This window comes from Heterodontus francisci, chromosome 4, assembly GCF_036365525.1.
Source record: "Heterodontus francisci isolate sHetFra1 chromosome 4, sHetFra1.hap1, whole genome shotgun sequence".
Taxonomy (NCBI): domain Eukaryota; kingdom Metazoa; phylum Chordata; class Chondrichthyes; order Heterodontiformes; family Heterodontidae; genus Heterodontus; species Heterodontus francisci.
Genome location: NC_090374.1, coordinates 38806773 through 38829568, shown reverse-complemented (window position 1 = coordinate 38829568; position 22796 = coordinate 38806773). Strand labels below are relative to the sequence as shown.

Sequence of the window (22796 nt, the reverse complement as noted above, 5' to 3'; positions counted from 1 at the left end):
ATCCCTCTGTGCTGCACTTTTTTGAAGTCTCTTTCTATTTAAATAATAGTCTGCCTTTTGATTCTTCCCACTGAAGTGCATGACCTCACACTTTCCTACATTATCTCCATCTGCCAAGGTTTTGCCCACTCACTCACCGATCTATATCCCCTTGCAGATTCCTTATGTCCTCATTACATCATGCCCCGCCACTTATTTTTGTATCATCAGCAAATTTGGATATATTCCACTCTGTCCCCTCCTCCAAATCATTAATATAGATAGTAAATAATTGAGGCCCTAGGACTGATCCTTGTGGCACTCCACGAGTTACGTCTTTCCAACCTGAAAAAGACCCAGTAATCTCGACTCTCTGTCTTCTGTGAGTTAACCAATCCTCAATCCATGCTAATACATTACTCCAAGACCGTGAGCTCCTATCTTGTACAATAATCTTTTATGTGGTACCTTTTCGAATGCCTTCTGAAGTCTAAATACACTACATCTACCAGTTCCCCTGTATCAACTCTACTTGTTATATCCTCAAAGGTCTCTAGCACATTTGTCAAACATGATTTCTCTTTCACAAAACCATGTTGACTCTGTTTGATTGCGTTAAGCTTTTCTAAATGCCCTACTATTTCTTCCTTAATAATGGACTCCAGCATTTTTCCCAACGACCGATGTTAGACTGACTGGCCTATAGTTTCCTGCTTTTTGTCTCCCTCCCTTCTTGAACAGGGGTGTCACATTAACGGTTTTCCAATCCACTGGGACCCTCCCAGAATCCAGTGAGTTCTGGAATATTTCAACCAATGCCTCCACTATCTCTGTAGCTGCTTCCTTTAAAACCCTCGGATGCAGGCCACCAGGTCCTGGCGACTTGTCTGTGTTTAGTCCCATTAGTTTGTCAAATACTTTGTCCCTCGTGATAGAGACTGTTACAAGATCTTTCCTCCCATTAGCTCCTTGCTTATCTGATATCTGTGGGATGTTTATAGTGCCCTCCACCGTGAAGACCGATGCAAAATATTGGTTTAAATTATCTGCCATTTCCCTGTTCCCATTATCAGTTCTCCAGTTGCATCCTCCAAGGGTCCCATGCTCACTTTAGCTACTCTCTTTCTTTTTATATACCCATAGAAGCTATTGCTGTTTGTTTTTATTCCAACCTTTTGCAATTCATGCACGAGAACACCCAGATCTCTCTGCATCTCAGAGTTCTGCAATCTCTCACCATTTTGGTGGAAATAAGGAATAGCAAGGGGAAGAAGTCACGGCTGGGAGCCGTCTAGGACAAAGTATAAATCGGGAAGTAATGGAGGTATGTAAGAAGGGCACTACAATTGTCATAGGTGATTTTAATCTGCATATTGACTGGACAAATCAGATTGGCAGAGGTAACATGGAAGATGAATTTGGAGAGTGCATCAGGGATTGTTACTTAGCAATACGTTGCAGAACCTACCCGGGAACAGGCTATTTTAGATCTGGTAATGTGTAATTAGGGTAAGATAAATAAGTGATATCATAGTTAAGGATGCTCTCTGGGGTAGCGACAGCATGGTAGAATTTCAAGTTCAGTTTGAGGGCAAACATCTCGGGTCTCAAACCAGTGTCCTCAACTTGAACAAGAGCACTTATAGAGGTATGAAGAAAGAGCTGTCTAAAGCGGGCTGGGAAAATAGACTAAGGGGAAGGTCAGTGGATGAGCAGTGGCAGACATTTAAGCAGATATTTCATAATGCTCAGCAAAAATTTATCCCGTTCAAAAAGGACTCGATGAGAAGGATGAACCACCTGTGGTTAACAAAGTCGGTCAAAAACTAAGGCAGAGAAAGAGACGAAAACTATTGGTAGGCCAGAGGATTGGGAATTTTTTAGGAAACAGCAGTGGATGACTAAAAAACTAATAAAGAGAGAAAATTGATTATGAAAGTAAATTGGCAAGAACTGTTGAGTGCACACAGACCACTTTCTACCCTGACCGCTCACCCATTGGCAGCTATCTGCTAATGGATGATTTCCCTCTCAGCCATGCACCCTTTTATGAGCACATGCCATTGAATGGCAGAGCCATAACTGGCTCCTTGCTGTGTTGCCGCTTCCTTCCACTTGGCCTGTTCCAGATCCAGCATGGATTCCATACCTTTCCACAAAAATTGCAGACAACAATCTTGTTAAGAGGCTTAAATATTCATTGATCGGAATTGGACGGGTTGCCAGACTCCGTCTTCCCCCTTCATCACAAAAATTGCCAACTGTTGGAACGGTGTGGGGAAACTAACACAACGGTCGTTGTCAGAAAATCATGCCTGCCTCAGTTTTCACCACCATTTGGCCACCAAAATCCTGCCCAGGATATATATACCAGTCAGATAAAATGCATGCCAGGTTCAAAGTATTTTTCTATGTTCCTAAGTTGATGTTAAATTATAGCAATAAAAATGAAGCATTGGCTGAGAATTTCCTTGGAGCTGCATCAGTTGTGCCACCGTAACTTCTGCCACTCTTCCAGCAAAGTTCTTGTGGTGGAGCGTAAGCAGTTCCAAGGGAATTCCCAGCTAAATACTTCAAATTCTATTATTAGTGTCTTCCTGATGAGCTATCATGCCTAAAAACATTGTCCAAGACTTTAAAAAAAAACACATTAGATAATTTTTCAACTCCTCACTTACCGAGATAAACAAAATATGGGGAGATTATACTGCCAAGTCTGGATGACATGGAACACATTCCAATCCCCATGTTCCTCACCACTGTCGGATATAGCTCAGCAGAGAAAACGTAGATTATTGCAAAGGCTATTGTAATACCTGATTTTCCAATCATCACTAACACTGTTGTCAGAAGATGAAAAGCTGTGAAAACCAAATTAAGGAGCATTTAATATGTGCAGAAAGGCAGTTCAAAATGGTACAAGTGCAACAACTTCAATGTATTTTTACTTGTTGCATAATTCCACGAACCCTCCTATGGTGAGCCATACTTGCAGGGAGCCATTTTTTGAGAAACAACTGCAATATTATAACCAATTTGCTGTGTTATTGGCTGTACGATTGTGACGCAAGGTACACTACATTTGCACTGGGAGGCAAAAATTATAACTTTTCCTCCTTCAACTGCCTACTGTGCACATACAAAGTGTTAATTGGCATCTGACATATGCACAGATGCCATGGGTTGCACAACGTTTTGCCTCTGCTTTGGCAGCCAACTTGGAGAAAACAAAGTAAAAACACATTCAGATGGTGGAAATTGGACAAATAATACCCATGCAAACAGTAAAAAAAAACATCTAATTGTTCTTTACTCTCCTGGAGACTAAAGTGCTGATAAGTAACTCAGGATGGGAATTTTTAAAAATTCATTCATGGGATGGGAGCATTGCTGGCAAGGCCAGAATTTATTGCCCATCCCTAATTGCCCTTAATAAGGTGGTGGTGAGCTGCCTTCTTGAACCACTGCAGTCTATGTGGGGTAGGTACACCCACAGTGCTGTTAGGAAGGGAATCCTATAATTTTGACCCAGTGACAATGAAGGAATGGTGATATAGTTCCAAGTCAGGAAGTTGTGTGGCTTGGAGGGGAACTTGCAAATGGTGGTGTCCCCCATGCATCTGCTGTCCTGGTCCTTCTAGGTGGCAGAGGTCGTGGGTTTAGAAGGTGCTGTCGAAGGAGCCTTGGCAAGTTGCTGCAGTGCATCTTGTAGATGGTACACATCTGGGGCGGGAGACCACCACGGGGACTAATGGAACAGTCCCCAGCGCTCAGGTAAAACATGGGCAAAGGGTTTCAGGAGGGTCTTGTGATCAGTTGAGAATGGAGCCTAGGGCAGGGGAGGCCTAAACTTTCCTTGTGTGGTCTGGAGATGCAGACCTGCTCCTCCTGGTTTCACATGGAAAGTAAGAAATTAAATTTAAAAGGTTTACCTCTTTGGGCCTCTTTGGGTCCCAGGTCCTCTTACTGATAGGTTGATTTGGCAGGAAGGCTACAATCAGGCCCATGATTAAAATAGTAGTCAGACCCTGATGATAGCATCAAAGCCTGAGTTGCACATTTAAAGAGGACCTTGCAGTTTTCCAGTGGGTCTCTTTTCCACCTGCTTAGAAGAGTAGGTTAAAATTGAACGCTGCAGGAAGGGATTGGGGCATTGGCAGATAAATCATCTGGCCAATTTTAACTGCCACCTGCCTGATTTCCGCTGGGTGGTAAGGGTTAAAATTGCCTCTGATGTATCTTATTTAATTAAAAAAACCTTTGTATCTGATGTTGTAGCAATTTCTGCCACAGTCAAGAATGGTGCCTCCTTCTCCAGGCGTTCCCAGGAGACTTGCGGGCCCTTTCATCCACATTTAGTCCCAGCAATGCCTGTTTTTTTTTCAGGTACCCCTCTGCCTAAGCACCCAGTGCACCAAAGTAGAAGGCGCTGAAGTGGGAGGCCAGGAATGCTATGCTTCTCACTGTAATATTTAGGCTGGGACTGCACCAACTCCAGTCACAGGCCCAGTTATATTAAAGTGTCAAACCCAGGCATTTCCAGGTCAACATTGTAGGGGCAAGGCCTTGGCTTAATAGCTTTAGAACATTAGAACATTACAGCGCAGTACAGGCCCTTCGGCCCTCGATGTTGCGCCGACCTGTGAAACCATCTGACCTGCACTATTCCATTTTCATCCATATGTCTATCCAATGACCACTTAAATGCCCTTCAAGTTGGCGAGTCTGCTACTGTTGCAGGCAGGGCGTTCCACGCCCCTACTACTCTCTGAGTAAAGAAACTACCTCTGACATCTGTCCTATATCTATCACCCCTCAACTTAAAGCTATGTCCCCTCGTGTTTGCCATCACCATCCGAGGAAAAAGACTCTCACTATCCACCCTATCTAACCCTCTGATTATCTTATATATCTCTATTAAGTCACCTCTCCTCCTCCTTCTCTCCAACGAAAACAACCTCAAGTCTCTCAGCCTTTCCTCGTAAGACCTTCCCTCCATACCAGGCAACATCCTAGTAAATCTCCTCTGCACCCTTTCCATAGCTTCCACATCCTTCCTATAATGCGGTGACCAGAACTGCACGCAATACTCCAGGTGCGGTCTCACCAGAGTTTTGTACAGCTGCAGCATGACCTTGTGGCTCCAAAACTCGATCCCCCTACTAATAAAAGCTAACACACCATATGCCTTCTTAACAGCCCTATTAACCTGGGTAGCAACTTTCAGGGATTTATGTACCTGGACACCAAGATCTCTCTGTTCATCTACACTACCAAGAATCTTCCCATGAGCCCAGTACTCTGCATTCCTGTTACTCCTTCCAAAGTGAATCACCTCGCACTTTTCCGCATTTAAACTCCATTTGCCATCTCTCAGCCCAGCTCTGCAGCCTATCTATGTCCCTCTGTACCCTACAACATCCTTCGGCACTATCCACAACTCCACCGACCTTAGTGTCATCCGCAAATTTACTAACCCACCCTTCTACACCCTCTTCCAGGTCATTTATAAAAATGACAAACAGCAGTGGCCCCAAAACAGATCCTTGCGGTACACCACTAGTAACTAAACTCCAGGATGAACATTTGCCATCAACCACCACCCTCTGTCTGCTTTCAGCTAGCCAATTTCTGATCCAAAGCTCTAAATCACCTTCAACCCCATACTTCCGTATTTTCTGCAATAGCCTACCATGGGGAACCTTATCAAACGCCTTACTGAAATCCATATACACCACATCCACTGCTTTACCCTCATCCACCTGTTTGGTCACCTTCTCGAAAAACCCAATAAGGTTTGTGAGGCACGACCTACCTTTCACAAAACCGTGCTGACTATCGCTAATGAACTTATTCTTTTCAAGATGATTATAAATCCTGTCTCTTATAACCTTTTCCAACATTTTACCCACAACCGAAGTAAGGCTCACAGGTCTATAATTACAAGGGCTGTCTCTACTCCCCTTCTTGAACAAGGGAACAACATTTGCTATCCTCCAGTCTTCCGGCACTATTCCTGTCGACAATGACGACATAAAGCTTCTTTCACCATGCACCTCATCTCATGTTTGCTGTACCTGGGAACTGAGCATTCCTCAGGCAGAATGAAAAAGCAATTCTCCTCTGTCATCTTTAGCCATAAAGTAGGTGGATGATAAAGAGAACTTATATAGTTATACGATACTAAGTAGGATAAAAAAAATCTTGGGCATGCACGTTTAAGTTAAATTTAGCTGTGATTCTATGGGTCAAAGGGACATAAGCATAAACTGGAAAAAGGCAAGTATGGAAATGATCTTCTCGCATAAATTCATCAATACCTGGGATGGTTTTTCAGGCAGGTTAAGTGGAGGTAAAAGCACTGAAGTCATCCCAGAGGCAATGAAATTTTGTAATGGGAAACTTTGGAAGGGTGAGCTACTTTTTTTGTGATGTACATGAACACGCTCAGCACAGACTGGGGACTGAACCTAGGGTTTTTCTGGTTGATGCTTTAATATCACATTGAGTGGTGCAATTATCAGTATGCCATTTCTACCTTAATTTTTTTTTTTACTTGAAACAATCTTAATCAAAAAGCAAATAAAAATGTCACCAAGAACAAATGAAGCAGATAACCATCAGTATTTCAAAAATGTGAAGTAGAATAGTTTTCTAAATTTCTTACTTGAAGGAATAAATTGAATGAAGAGCAGGATAGCACCACCAAGCAGCAACATGGAAGCAGTTGAAATTCGTCGAGGTGCATTGCTCACCATCAACCATGCAACTGTGTATGCTACAATTTCACTGAGTGCAGAAATAAAGCAGTTGAGGTAAGGGTCTCCGTGCATATTCGAAGTGCCCAGGGTTAAAACAAAGTATCCGATGGATGTAATCGTCCTACATGAAACAAAAAAGAAATGAAAGCTTTTCAATATTTTGTAAAACATTGCCTACATACAGTCGGCATGCCAATGATAGAAATTCAGATGACAACTCCGACCACATAATGCTGTTAATGTTGTGAAATCCCACACAGCACTGCATTCAGGCAAAGATTGGACATTTCTGCAGGGCTGGGAGAAGGTTAGAAGAGGTAATCAAAGGTGCAGTCAAAGAGGCTAATTTTCAGCATTTTGAAGATGGGTAGAGAAGTAGGAATTTGGAAAAGTTAGAAAGAGAATTTGAAAATGCAGGGCATGAGGGATGAAAGCTTTGTAATCAATGGTGGAGGAGCACAATCGGTATAATATTGACTTTAGGTAATAGGGTAGATCAGAATAGAACAGAAGAGATATTGATTCAGACATTCATATACCTCTGTCCTGATTTTGATTTCCATTGGAATTACCCACAATAAGCCAGAATAATAAGAATGGAGGGACAAATGGGAATGTAAGGCTGAAGAAAGTTGCAGAGGTAAGTTGAAGTGCTGCCATAAAAAGAAAGAATTTGCATTTATACAGTACTTTTCACAACCTTAGAACATCCCAAAGTGCTTTACAACCAATGAAACACTGTTATAATGTAAGAAATGCAGCAGCTAATTTGTGTTGAGCAAGATCCCGCAAACAAAAATGAAATAAATGATCAGGTCATCTGTGTTAGGGGAGGGTTGAGGGATAACTGTTATCCATGGTGCACATGTAAAGACATTGAGGATTTTGAATGACTGAGCCAGGCTGGGCCTATTCGGAAAATTGGAAAAGTTCAGCTTGAAGTTGACAAAGGCATGGATGAAGATTTCGACCAGTGGCAGGGAGGCGGTAGGGACAGATACAGGTGCTGTTGAAGGTGGAAATGATGTGGGTGAAATTGGTCTGTGCCAACTGCGCGAAACAGGCCCCTAACGAATCAGCAGCTGATTTTTCACCATGCCCGATCTTTCCAATGAGGTTCACAGAGTGATAGTGCAAACTTTTCTTGCAGATTCGTTTCCTCGTCTCGCTGTTGCTTTTACTCGGTTTGAAATTAAAAATCTTTCCAATATTTACTAAGTTGATGGAAAATATGAGCTGGCACTGAAAAATCAGCTGCTGATTTGTTATGAGCCCATTTTGCCCTGTTGGCATGTACCAATTTCACCCCCTACCAGTCTAGTGAGGTACTGCATGGGAGACAGTCAGTTGCAGTCAGGTCCAGTCTCAACCAATATTCAGGTAGCAAAGTGGAATTGGAGGATGAGGGTTATAGGTTTGTTGTGACAACCAAACAGGAACCTATTCCAGACACCCCAGCTATATCAGGGTGGGGAACCAAGGAATTCTCAGGTCAACAACATTATTGGGGCAGGGACCTGGCATAATAGTGCCTTTGATAATGCATCTCATTTCATGTTTGCTGTTTCCGAGACACAATTGAAAGGAAATTCTCCTCCCTTATCTTTAGTCATAAAACTACATGAATGATAAAGAAATCTTATGCAGGTATACAATACTAAGTAGGGTAGAAAAAATAAACGTCGGGCATGATTTCTAAGTTAAAGTTAGCTGTGATTCTATGGGATAAAGGGGCAGAAGTACAAAGTGAAAAAAGGTGAGTTTGAAACTGATCTTCCAAAATAAATTAATCAATACCTGAGATGGGCTTTTCAAGTAGTTTAAGTGGAAGTAAAGCTCTGGTATCGTTCAATAGGCAATTAAATATTGTGTTATTATTCATCAAAGAACAATCAAATTTCACAGTAACACAATAAAATATATCCATTGAATTTCCTTTTGTGTGCTTTGATGAATTTATTAAGTTTTTATCTCAATGCATGAGTCTCTTCCAAAATCCTAACCTTAGAATTGATATTTTCCCTCAAGCTGTAACTCTGTTGGCTAAAATCAAATCAAGCAGCACAATTATACACCCAATTTTTCAGGATGTAGTCAATGAAATTGATAGAATATTAACCTTGAAATTCTAGCAATTTTTGCTCAGATGTTTTTCAAATTATTTGAAGAAAGAACTAGAAGACAACTTTCAGAATCTTTATTCAGACAAAGTTAATAATGCTTCTTCAGGAACTGAGTGGGTAGAGTTTCTGGGCTGGATTTTGTAGCCCCACTACTGGGAGAGGCCGTGGCATAGTGGTAATGTCACTAGACTAGTAATCTAGAGCCCAGGCTAATCCTCTGGAGTCATGGGTTCAAATCCCACCACAGCAAATGGTGAAATTTGAATTCAGCTAATAAAGCCAATGACCATGAAACCATTGCCAATTGTTGTAAAAACCCATCTGGTTCACTAACTCCCTGAGGGAAGGAAATCTGCCATCCCTACCTGGTCTGGCCTGCATGTGACTCCAGACCCAAAGCAACGCGGTTGACTCTCAAAATGCCCTCTGAAATGGCCCAGCAAGCCACTCATTTCTAGGGCAATTAGGGTTGGGCAATAAATGCTGGCCGAGGCATTCCCACAATAAACAAATTTTTAAAAAGTGGCGATGGGCGCACAATGTGGCGGCCTGCTGACACGGTGGTGGGTGGCCACTTACCATAATGATGGCCACAACTCCCCCTCCAAACAAAATCACATCACATGGCAGGGCAGCATTGGTGCTGATCCTAATGCTCCATCTTTAAAAGGCTGCCAGCCCTGCATTCACTCCCTGCATTGCACTGAAACTCAATGAACCACCATTTCTGTACTGTGCCAGAATATTAAAAGTCAGCAAGCAGGGTCACTGGCTATCCTTCTGGTCAATTTAGAGGTCTGAGCAAGGTTGGCCCCACGGTTCAGTGATGCCTCCCTGCTTATTCTCTTCCAGGCTGCAATGGAAAGGTGGGAAGTCATTTTCCCCAGAGATGGCAAGAAGGGGTCCTCCTGCCTGACCAAGCGAACCTGGACAGAGATCACAGAGGAGGTAAGCAGCCATGGGGTCACCCAACGACACTGGGTCCAGTGTAGGAAGGAGGTCAATGACCTCCTGCATTCAGCAAAGGTAAGTAGCACATTTCAAAATTACTCGGTGTGATTTGGTTGTCACTACACAGTATCCCACATGGGTGCCACTGCCATTTCAGAGACAGGGAGGTCAGGGAGGATTAATGGCAGATGACTGGCTGCAGAGGTGAATCACATCTCCCTTGTTTTTACCTCAGAGCATGTTAAACCCATGACAGGGTGAGTCCGTTTCCAGACAAAGTATCCCCCAGGTGTTGATGAAGTGCCCATGTTGGTACAATCGTGATGTTGACGTTTGACAATGTTCAATATTTGCATCCTTGCTCTTTCAGGAGAACAGGACCCACAACAGTAGGGAGGCGTCCAGAACCAGACGCAGGGTGCCTGACCTGAGGCCTCTGTGACAAGCCAAGGAGGAGTTGCTGGAGTTAGCTGGGAAACAAGGAGCACATGCCATATCGGACGTGGAGCTTGAGGTTGCAGAAAGTGATTATTGCCAAACACAGAATGATACGAAATTACATCTCCTATGTAGAGGCTATGCTGTCATCATTGCGACATGTGTATCTTACCACCTAAATGTCTGTTCTTCACATTGCATCTTGCAGGGTGATGCTCACCAATGCTGCCAGAGACCGAAGAACGACGACCACCTGAGGAAGAGATACACTTGCAGGATGCGCTGTCCCATGACACTCATGCACCTTCCACCAGGACAGATACTCTCACCTTGGTGGGTATCCGATCGGCATTAGATTCGGGGTCACAAGCTGGTGAAAGCACCACACATGTGCCCAAGCAGCTGGCTGAAGTTGAGACATCTGAGGCCTCTGACAGTCAGAGGACTGTGGGTGAAGAGGCCCATGCTGAGCTCCACACTGATGGTGAGCCTCTGGTATCGGTAGCAAAAGGCATGCTGGAGCTGCAGGGAGAGGTAAGGCAACATCCGTCAGAGGTGCCATAGCCCATTCGCAGCCTTGAGTGGATGGTGGGGGTTTCCATCCATGCCATGACTGCTGCCATGTCCCAGGCACGTGAGCGCATGACTTCATCCATCGAGAGATTGGGGGCCATCATGGAGAGCCACATTCCACAGATGCGCCATGACCTGCAAACCCTTGCCTCAAGCATGAGTTCAATTCAGCAGTGGCAGGGCGAGTGATGGAATAAGAGCATGGAGACTGTTCCAGCTTCTGGTCCTTCGCTGGAGAGCAGGGAGGTTCCAGCGAGCCTTGAGAGGGAGGAGGAGAGGCTGCGCTCCAGATCTGGGGTCTCCCCTCAGGGCGATCCGAGTCTGGACACAGGCTCTTCAGCCCCTCTGCCAGTGAACCAAGATCCAGCAGCTGCAATGCCTGGTGCAGAAGGCCCTCAGGCAGCTGGGGCCTTCCGGGCCTCAGGCACCCAGAAGATGACCGCCAAAGTCAACCCAGGCCAAGGGGTGTCCTGATCAGCAGCCTGTCTCCAGTCCAACTGCCAGCGCAGCGGTCACACCATGAAGGAGCACCCACAAATGTATTACAAAGAGACCTTGACACGGGTATTCACGGGTGAGACAGATATGTCATGTGTATCTTATTTAAATGTGTTGTATAGCCAATCAGCAGCCTTTATTGTTTGAATAACTCATGCCACCATGGATTGATCATGTATATATATCTTTCAAATACATCATACAAACATATGAATTTGGAGCAGGAGTAAGCCACTCAGCCCCTCGAGCCTGCTCCTCCATTCAATAAGTTCATGGCTGAACTGATTACTCCACATTCCCACCTACCCCTGATAACCTTTCACCCCCTTGCTTATTAAGAATCTATCTACCTCTGCCTTAAACATATTCAAAGACTCTTCTTCTACCTCCCTTTTCGGAGGAAAATTCCAAAGACTCATGACCCTCTGAGAGAAAAAATTTCTCCTCATCTCTGTCTTAAATGGGCGGCGCCTTATTTTCAACCAGTGACCCCTAGTTCTAGATTCTTCCACAAGGGGAAACATCCTTCCCACATCCACCTATCAAGACCCCTCAGGGTCTTATATATTTCAATCAAGTCGCCTCTTGCTCTTCTAAATTCCAGCGGATACAGGCCTAGCCTGTCCAATCTTTCTTCCTAAGACAGGTATTAGTCCAGTAAACCTTTTCTGTACTTCCTCCAATGCTTTTACATCCTTCCTTAAATAACAGACCAATACTGTACACAGTACTCCAGATGTGGTCTCACCAATGCCCTGTATAGCTGAAGCATAACCTCCCTACTTTTGTATTCCATTCCCCTTGCAATAAACGATAACATTCTATTAGCTTTCTTAATTATTTGCTGTACCTGCATATTAACCTTTTGCAATTCATGCACAAGGATACCCAAATCCCTCTGCATCTCAGAGCTCTGCAATCTCTCACCGTTTAGATAATATGCTTTGTCATTCTTTCTGCCAAAATGGACAATTTCACATTTCTCCACATTATACCCCATTTGTCAGGTCTTTGCCCACTCACCTAACCTATCGATATCCCTTTGTAGCCTCTTTTTAACCTCTTCACAACTTACTTTCCTCCCTATCTTTGTGTCAACAATAAATTTAGCAACCATACATTCAGTCCCTTCATCTAAATCATTTATATAAATTATAAAAAGTTGAGGCCCCAGCACAGATCCCTGTGGCGCACCAGTCGTTACATCTTGCCAATCAGAAAATGACCCATTTATGCCTACTCTCTGTTTCCTGTTCGCTAACCAATCTTCTCTCCATGCCAATATGTTACCCACTACACCATGAGCTTTTATTTTTTGCAATGACCTTTGATGTGGCACCTTATCAAATGCCTTCTGGAAATCTAAGTACAATACATCCACCTGTTCCCCTTCATCCACAGCACATGTAACTCCCTCAAAGAACTCCAATAAATTGGTTAAACATGATTTCCCCTTCACGAAACCATGTTGGCTCTGCCTGATTCCCTTGAATTTTTCAAAGTGCCCTGTTATAATATCTTTAATAAGAGCTTCTAACATTTTCCCTAAGATAGATGTTAAGCTAACTGTCCTGTAGTTTCCTGCTTTCTGTCTCCCTCCCTTTTTGAATAAAGGAGTTACATTCACTATTTTCCACTCTAACGGAACCTTTCCCGAATCTAGGAAAGTTTGGAAAATTAAAACAAATGCATCAACTAACTCACTAACCACTTCTTTTAACACCCTAGGATGAAGCCCATCAGGACAGATTGGGCGGCACAGTGGCGCAGTGGTTAGCACCGCAGCCTCGCAGCTCCAGCGACCCGGGTTCAATTCCGGGTACTGCCTGTGTGGAGTTTGCAAGTTCTCCCTGTGTCTGTGTGGGTTTCCTCCGGGTGCTCCGGTTTCCTCCCACATGCCAAAGACTTGCAGGTTGATAGGTAAATTGGCCATTAGAAATTGCCCCTAGTATAGGTAGGTGGTAGGGAAATATATAGGGATAGGTGGGGATGTGATAGGAATATGGGATTAGTGTAGGATTAGTGTAAACGGGTGGTTGATGGTCGGCACAGACTCGGTGGGCCGAAGGGCCTGTTTCAGTGCTGTATCTCGAAACTAAAACTAAAGGACCCAGGGACTTGTCAGCTCGCAACTCCAACAATTTGTTCAGTACCACGTCCCTGGTGATTGTAATTTTCTTGAGTTCCTCCCTCCCTTCCTTTCCATTTTCTGACTTACAGCTAATTCTGGGATGTTACTTATATCCTCAAGAGTGAAGACCGATGCAAAGTACATTATTAATGCCCCAGACTCACTTTCTATTGGACCAATGCTCACTTTGTTAACTCTTTTCTTTTTTAAAATATCTATAGAAACTCTGACTACCTGTCTTTATATTTCGAGCTAGCTTTGTCTCGTACTCTAATTTTGCCTTCCTTATCGATCTTACAGTCATTCTTTGCTGTTTTTTATATTCTGTCCAATCTTCTGACATGCCACCCATCTTTGCACAATGATATGCTTTTTCTTAAGGTTTGATGCTATCTTAAACTGTTTTAGTTAACCACAGGTGGCGGATCCCCACTCGGAATATTTTTTTCTTGTTGAAATGTATCTATTCTGTGTATTCTGAAATATCCCCTTAAATGTCAGCCACTGCATCTCTATTGACCTATCCCTTAACCTAATTTGCCAGTTCACTTTAGCTAGCTCTGCTTTCACGCCCTCATAATTTTTATTTTATTTATTTTTATTTTATTTATAAATACAACACTGAAACAGGCCCTTCAGCCCACCGAGTCTGTGCCGACCAAGAACCACCCATTTATACTAACCCTACAGTAATCCCATATTCCCTACCACCTACCTACACTAGGGGCAATTTACAATGGCCAATTTACCTATCACCTGTAAGCCTTTGGTGGTGGGAGAAAACCGGAGCACCCGGCAAAAACCCACGCAGTCACAGGGAAAACTTGCTAACTGCGCACAGGCAGGACCCAGAATTGAACCCGGGTCCCTGGAGCTGCGAGGCTGCGGTGCTAACCACTGCGCCACTGTGCCGCCCAACATGCATTCATAATTGCTCTTATTTAAGTTCAAAATACTAGTCTTAAACCCACTCTTCTCTCCCTCAAACTGAATGTAGAATTCAATCATATTATGATCACTGCTACCTAGGGCGCCTTAACTATGAGGTCATTAATTAATCCTATCTCGTTGCACAATACCAAGTCTAGTATAGTCTGCTCTCTGGTTGTCTCCAGAACATATTATTCCAAGAAATTATCCCAAAAACATTCTATGTACTCCTTATCTAGGCTACCTCTGCCCATCTGCTTTTTCCAGTCTATATGTAGGTTAAAATCCCCCATAATTATCGCTGTACCTTTCTGACAAGCTGCCATTATTTCTTCCTTTATACCACATCCAGCAGTGTGGTTAATGTTAGGTGGCCTGTACACCACTCCCATAAGTGGATTTTTGCCTTGGTGATTTCTCCTTTCCACCCAAACTGCTTCTACATCTTGGCTCCTGAACTTAGGTCATCCCTCCCTATTGCACTAATACCATCATTAATTAACAGAGTCACCTTCTACCTTTTCCTAGCTTCCTGAAAGCCATGAACCCTTCAATATTCAGGCCCCAATCTATGTCATCCTGCAACCATGTCTCTGCGATGACTATCAGATCGTACTTATTTATTTCTCTTTGCGTTCTCAGTTCTTTTGTTTTGTTTCAAGTGCTACGTGCATTCAGATATAGAGCCTTTAGTTATGTTCTTTTATTATTTTTGTAGCCTCTAGCCTGATCTGTTGATTTACTCTTAGATTTGTACGCTCTGTCCCTTCCTGTCACAGTCTATCATTTCCCATATTAATACCTTTCTGTCTTGCCTTGTCTCTACTCCTTGATTTACCATATCTTCCCAAATTTGATCTCTTGCCCCCACTATTCAGTTTAAAACCCTCTCTACTTCCCTAGTTTTGCGGCTCGCTAGAACACCGGCCCCAGCACAGTTCAGGTGTAGACCGTCCCAACGGTACAGCCAACACTTTCCCCATTGCCCCACTAACTGGACCCCACTTCTACCAAACCAGTCTTTGAGCCACGCATTAATTTCTCTAATCTTATTTGCCCTATGCCAATTTGCAGGTGGCTCAGGTAATAATCCAGATATTATTACCTTTGAGGTTCTGCTTCTTAGTTTGGTACCTAGTTCCTCTTCCCGACGATGCAGAACCTCTTTCTTTGTCCTGCCTATGTCGTTGGTACCTACATGGAACACAACAACTGGATCCTCCCCCTCCCACTGTAAGTTCCTCTCTAGCCCTGAGCAGATGTCCCAAACCCTGGCACCGAGCAGGCAACACAGCCATCTGGACTCTTGCTCTTTTCTGCAGAGAACAGTGTCAATCCCCCGAACTATATTGTCCCTTACTACCACTACATTCCTTTTTTCTCCCTCCACTTTTCACCCTCCCTCATAAGCCTTACAGTCCTGCCAAAGTAAGCAATAACATCATTGCCATACCATATGATGTGACACTGCATGGATGAAGTGACATGGGCAACGGTTCAGTTAGCTGCTGCCACTCATGCTGGAGAGACGGATGTTACAGAGGCTGAAGACTTCAGACGACATGCATGATGGTGGGTTGTGTTCTGAGAGTGCTCAATTATCAGTTTTTGCCTTGCATCTCTTGCTTGTTGCATTTAGACATTGATAGAATGAAAGAACTTTCTGTTTATGTGGGCGGTTGGTTGTAGTGTGGGAGCCTTGATGACCATATGTGTGCAGTCAATGACACCTTGCATCTATGAGAATCCTGCAATGGCCCCAAATCCAATGGCCCTCTCGGCCTGACTCTCAGGGTGCATCCTGAAGTGGACATAGTCGCCGGCCCTTCTGAACACAGCATCAGTAACTTCCTTGATACCGTGGTGCACTGCGGATTGAGAGACCCCACAGGTCGTTGGTGGATCCTTGGAATGATCCAGAGGTGTAGAAGTTTAGGGTCAAATTAAATTTGAGGGCTACAGGTATGGGGTGACCACCAAAGCCCATTGGTTGCAAGTCTTCATTCAGCAGTGCGCAGAGGTGTGTGACAGCCTCTCTGATCATCCGCAGTCATCTCTGACCCTGGCACTCAGACAATGGAGGTATGTCATCCGAGGCCTATAGACTCACTGGTGTATCTGGGCTACTCTGAGCCTTGGTGGCTCCTGCTGCTTACGTCTAGGAGCTTCCTCCTGGCCGCTCTTGGGCCCACCTCTGGCAGAGATGCCTCATCACGGCAAAGGGATCCAGGAAAACAGGATGGATCATTCACATCTCTACGCTCCTAGAAACTTCGGTTTCCTTCAAAAGGTTAATTACACCTATCTGGGCAGAGATTTGTGTTAATTCCTGCTTCAGTAGTGCTCCAGTATGAGCTCTATGGTATGGCATGACGTTGCCCACACAACCTTTAAATAAATGTGAGCCAACATGCCCAACCTTATATCATTTGAGTTGCCTGCACTGGACCATCAACAACAGCAACTTACGCAGTTATGCAATTTCCCAGTGGTGCCTCCACCCCCTTGCAAACAGTGTATCTACTTGCCCACTCAATCACATTGGAAAAATATTCATTTTTATCACCTAATTACTGGCAGTCCACCTGAAGCCTCTTAAATCAAGGTTGCAGTCCCTGATGTCAGATTTTGCTTCAATACTGCTGGAAGAAGGATCTGCAAATTTGGATTTACAATTCTCTATTTCTTCAACCAAGCCATTGATATATGTGGTGAAATGACCCCAGTACAGATTCCTGGGAAACACCAGTCGTCACATCCTGCTAATCAAGTATGTTCCCTTAATCCCCATTATGTGTGTTCTAATCTCCAATTACCAACCCATGTAACAAGGTTACCTCTAATTCTGTGCACTTACAGGGGAATGTATCCACCATATCAGTGACCTACTCAAAAATCCAATGGGATTAGTCGGACATGACCTACTCATCACAAATTCATGCTGACTATCTTTGGTCAGTTCGTACTTGTACAAATGGTGTCACTTTGTCGCTGATGATAGGTGATCCTCCTTCTGCTGTGTCCTCATCTTCTTCTGGTCTTCCTCATCCAATGAGAATTGCTGCGAGTGCTGCACCTCCTTGAAACACAGGTTTCTCTTTATGGAAATGTTGTGCAAAATGCAGCACATCATTATGTTGTGGGAGACTCTCTGTGGGATACACTGCAGAGAAGCTCCAGACATGTCCAGACACCTGCACCTCTGGTTTGGCAGCCCTTTGGATGTGTTCAATCATCATCCTGGTAATGTCCTACCTGTATTGCTCAGGTGTGGTAAGGCTGTGACGAGTGTCATGAGCCACGTTGGTCGGGGGTATTCCTTGTCCCCCAGCAGCCATCCCATCACAATGGCAGGTGGGGTAAATATTGGGGGCGCAGAATGTGTTTGAATATCGCAGGATAAATCATCATGCCTGTGCAGCTTGCATAAACGTGCATGATTGGACCTTAATTTATAATCTCAAATGCTGCTATCTGGTGTTCTGATGCTCTGATGGCAACACGTGCAGTCACTGTCACTTTGAATGCAAGGGAAACCAGCCACTGCTGCAAATCTCCAAGGTTTCTGCAGTTGTCTGTTGATATCAATGGGGAAAGTGATGTACGTTTTAATGCAGTTGTGTACAGGAGTCTGGGAGATGGGGGGAGATGTCCAAGGAAGTGACTGGAAGGAGCCATTGGCAAAGAATTTAAGAACTGTGGTGACTTTGACCGCCACTGGTAGAGTATAGCCCCCTGGTCCACCAGGCAACAGGTCCTGTTGCAGGAGGCTGCAGAGGTTGCTGGGAGAAGTGCAGTCTCCTGATGTACTGCACCTCGGATACATCAAAGAAAGTGGCGATCAGCCTTTTCACCCTGTGTGCTGGGAACGGCTTCCACTGAGCAGCACCCCTCACCTGCTATCTTCAGATAGGCCCAACTTCTGCTCATGCTGGCTGCTAGGGCTGTTGGTCCTGTTCCTCATCCTCTATCCAAATGAACCTAGCAATAATAGCACCCATGATAAGCAAATAGAGCTTACTGAGGGTCATTAAGGCAAAAAATATCAGAAACACGTAATCTGGAAGATGAAAACTCCCTTGCAATCCAAACAACACACCCATCCTAAAATAGAATTAACTGCAGCTGTGCATTCCACGAAATAGTGTTTCAATAGCTGGGAGAGACCAATCCTGCCACTGGTGGATCAGGCGCTGAGTGGGAGTTGATTTTGAATGAAAATTCTGTTCCGATCCTAATAACACCACAATTCACAAGACCACCACCTGTCTCTCAGCACCACCTTGACTGACTGAAAACACTGTGTACTTAAAATGGCAGCAGGTGGGTACTCAGTGGTAAGCACTCTGCAGAGACTTTAAACCACCCACCTACCCCATTCCCGTCAGACAACAGGGTTAAAATCACCACTAGAGAAAAAAAATAAGATATAATGACACAACTGTGATACCTATTGTTTTTCTTTAATCTTCTAAAATTATATTAAGAAAGGGAGCGGGACGAAGGGAGACAGAAGGATAGAGTCATAGAATTATACAGCCCTTCGGCCCATCATGTCCGTATTGGCCATCAAGCACCTAACTATTCCAGTCCCATTTTCCAGCACTTGGCCCATAGCCTTGTATGCTATGGCATTTCAAGTGCTCATCTAAATACTTCTTAAATGTTGTGAGGGTTCCTGCCTCTACTATCTCTTCAGGTAGTGTGTTCCAGACTCCAACCACCCTCTGGGTGAAAATTTTTTCCTCAAATCCATTCCAAACCTCCTTACCTTAAATCTATGCCCCCTGGTTATTGACCCCTCCGCTAAGGGAAAAAGTTTCTTCCTATCGAACCTATCAATGCCCCTCATAATTTTGTATACCTCTATCATGTCTCCCCTCAGCCTTCTCTGCTCTAATGAAAACAACCCTAGCCTTTTCAATCTCTCTTCATAGCTGAAATGCTCCAGCCCAGGCAACATCCTGGTGAATCTCCTCTGCCCCCCCTCCAGTGCAATCACATCCTTCCTATAGTGTGGTGCCCAGAACTGCACACTGTACTCCAGCTGTGGCCTAACTAGCATTTTATACAGCTCCATCATAACCTCCCTACTCTTATATTCTATGCCTCGTCTAATAAAGGCAAGTATCCCATATGCTTTCCTAACCACCTTATCTACCTGTGCTGCTGCCTTCAGTGATCGATGGACAAGTACACCAAAGTCTCTCTGACCCTTTGTCCTTCCTAGGGTCCTACCATCCATTGTATATTCCCTTGCCTTGTTGGTCCTCCCAAAATGCATCATCTCACACTTCTCAGGATTACATTCCATTTGCCACTGCTCTGTCCATCTTACCAGTTCATCTATATCATCCTGTAATCTAAGGCTTTCCTCCCCACTATTTAAGACATCACCAATTTTCGCATCATCTGCGAACTTATTGATCATACCTCCTATATTCAATGCTAAATCATTAATGTACACTACAAACAGCAAGGGTACCAGCACCGATTCCTGCGGTGCACCACTGGTCACAGGTTTCCACACGTAAAAACAACCCTGGACCATTACCCTCTGCCTCCTGCCATTAAGCCAATTTTGGATCCAATTTGCCAAATTGCCTTGGATCCCATGGGCTCTTACCTTCTTACCCAATCTTATCAAAAGCCTTACTGAAGTCCATATAGTCTACACCAACTGCTTTACCCTCATCTACGCATTTTGTCACCGCCTCAAAAAATTCAATCAAATTAGTCAGACACGATCTCCCCCTGACAAAGCCATGCTGACTATCCCTGATTAATCCCTGCCTCTCCAAGTGGAGATTTATCCTGTCCCTCAGAATTTTTTCCAATAGTTTCCCCACCACTGATGTTAGACTCACCGGCCTGTAATTACCTGGTTTATCCCTGCTACCTTTCTTGAATAATGGTACCACATTCACTGTCCTCCAATCCTCTGGTACCTCTCCTGTGGCCAGAGAGGATTAGAAAATGTTCTAATCTCTTACCATTTAAGAAGTATTCTGCACATCTATTCCTCCTACCAATGTGGATAACCTCACATTTTTCCACATTATATTCCATTTGCCACATTCATGCCCACTCACTAAGTCTACCCAAGTCCCCTCAAAGCCACTTTGCATCTTCCTCACAACACATCCACCAGTTTTGTGTCAACTGCGAACTTGGATATATTACATTTGGTCCAAGTACTGATCCTTGCAGTACCCAACTAGTCTGCCAATGTGGGAATGACCCGTTTATTCCTCCTCTCTGTTTTCTGCCTGTTAACCTATCCTTAATGTAGGTCCCTGACAGTCAGAAACAGTGGAATTTATTCTGGAGAACAAAGAAATGGCTGACCAACTAAATGCATACTTTGGTTCTGTCTTCACAAAGGAGAACACAAATAACATACCAGAAATGTTGGGGAACACAGGGTTTAGTGAGAGGGAGGAACTGAAGGAAATCAGTATTAGCAGAGAAATGGTGTTGGGGAAATTGATGGGATTGAAGGCCAATAAATCCCCACGGCCTGATAATCTACATCCCAGAATACTTAAGGAAGTGGCCTTAGAAATAGTGGATGCATTGGTGCTCATCTTTGAAGATTCTATAGACTCTGGAACAGTTCCTACAGATTGTAGGGTATCTAATATAACCCCACTATTTAAAAAGGGAGGTAGAGAGTAAACAGGGAATTATAGACCAGTCAGACTGACGTCGGTAGTGGGGGAAATTCTAGAGTCCATTATCAAAGATTTTATAGCAGAGCACTTGGATTACAGTGGTAGAATCGGGCAGAGTCAGCATGGATTTACGAAAGGGAAATCATGCTTGACAAATCGACTAGAATTCTTCGAGGATGTAACTTACAAAGTCCCACATAAGAGGTTAGCGTGTAAAAGTAAAGCGCATGGGATTGGGGTAGTGTATTGCGATGGATAGAAAATTGGTTGGCAGACAGGAAACAAAGAGTAGGAATAAACGGGTCTTTTTCTGAATGGCGGACAGTGAATAGTGGGGTCCCACAGGGATCGGTGCTAGGATCCCAGCTATTCACAATATACATTACTGATTTAGATGAGGGAACTAAATGTAATATCTCCAAATTTGCAGATGACACAAAACTGGATGGGAGGGTGAGTTGTGAGGGGGATGCAGAGAGGATTCAGGATGATTTGGACAAGTTGAGTGAGTGGGCAAATGCATGGCAGATACAGTATAATGTGGATAAATGTGAGGTTATTCACTTTGGTAGCAAAAACAGGAAGGCAGATTATTATCTGAATGGCTATAAACTCAGAGAGGGGAATATGCAGCGAGACCTGGGTGTTCTTGTACACCGGTCACTGAAGGTAAGCATGCAGGTGCAACTGGCGGTAAAAAAGGCAAATGGTACGTTGGCCTTCATAGCGAGAGGATTCAAGTACAGAAGCAGGGATGTCTTGCTGCAATTATACAGGGCCTTGGTGAGGCCACACCTGGAATATTGTGTGCAGTTTTGATCTCCTTATCTGAGAAAGGATGTTCTTGCTATAGAGGGAGTGAAGCGAAGGCTTACCAGACTGATTCCTGGGATGGTGGGACTGGCATATGAGGAGAGATTGAATCAGTTAGGATTATATTCGCTGGAGTTCAGAAGAGTGAGAGGGGATCTCACAGAAACCTATAAAATTAGAACAGGACTTGACAGGGTAGATGCAGGAAGGATGTCCCGATGTTGGGGGAGTCCAGAACCAGGGGTCATCATCTAAGGATATGGGGTAAACCATTCAGGACTGAGATGAGGAGAAATTTCTTCACCCAGAGAGTGGTGAGCCTGTGGAATTCGCTACCACAGAAAGCAGTTGAGGTCAAAACATTGCATGTTTGCAAGAAGGAGTTCGATGTAGCTCTTGGGGCGAAAGGGATCAAAGGAAATGGGGGGAAAGCGGGAACAGGTTACTGAGTTGGATGATCAGCCATGATCATAATGAATGGTGGAGCAGGCTCAAAGGGTCGAATGGCCTACTCCTGCTCCTATTTTCTATGTTCTATGTTTCTAATCCATGCCAGTATATTACCTCCTATCCCATGTGCTTTAATTTTGCTAACCAACCTCCTGTGGGGGACTTTATCAAAAGCCTTCTGAAAATCCAAGTATACTATGTCCAGACTCCCCTTTATCAATTCTGTTAGTAACATCCTCAAAAAACTCCAACAGGTTCATCAAACATGATTTCCCATTCATAAATCCATGTTGATTATGCCCAATCAGATCATTATTATCCAAGTGTCTATTTATCACATCCTTTAGAATAGATTTTAGCATTTTCCCTACCACTGATGTAAGGCTAAAAGGTCTGTAATTCCCTGTTTTCTCTCTCCCTCCCTTCTGAAATAGTGGGGTGACCTTCCAATTTTCAGGAACTATTCCAGAAGCTA

At 44.0% G+C, this 22796-nt stretch overlaps 1 protein-coding gene across 1 annotated transcript in view; it reads right to left on the bottom strand.

The window, feature by feature from the left end:
* LOC137368640 (solute carrier family 22 member 4-like) overlaps nucleotides 1-22796 on the bottom strand; it is a 211657-nt gene that overhangs the window by 26460 nt on the left and 162401 nt on the right. The window contains exons 8-9 of the mRNA XM_068028780.1: nucleotides 6647-6861; nucleotides 2658-2840 (exon numbers count right to left, since the gene is read on the bottom strand). Of these exons, the coding sequence (XP_067884881.1) occupies nucleotides 2658-2840; nucleotides 6647-6861 (398 nt within the window). The remainder of the gene's footprint in view (nucleotides 1-2657; nucleotides 2841-6646; nucleotides 6862-22796) is intronic.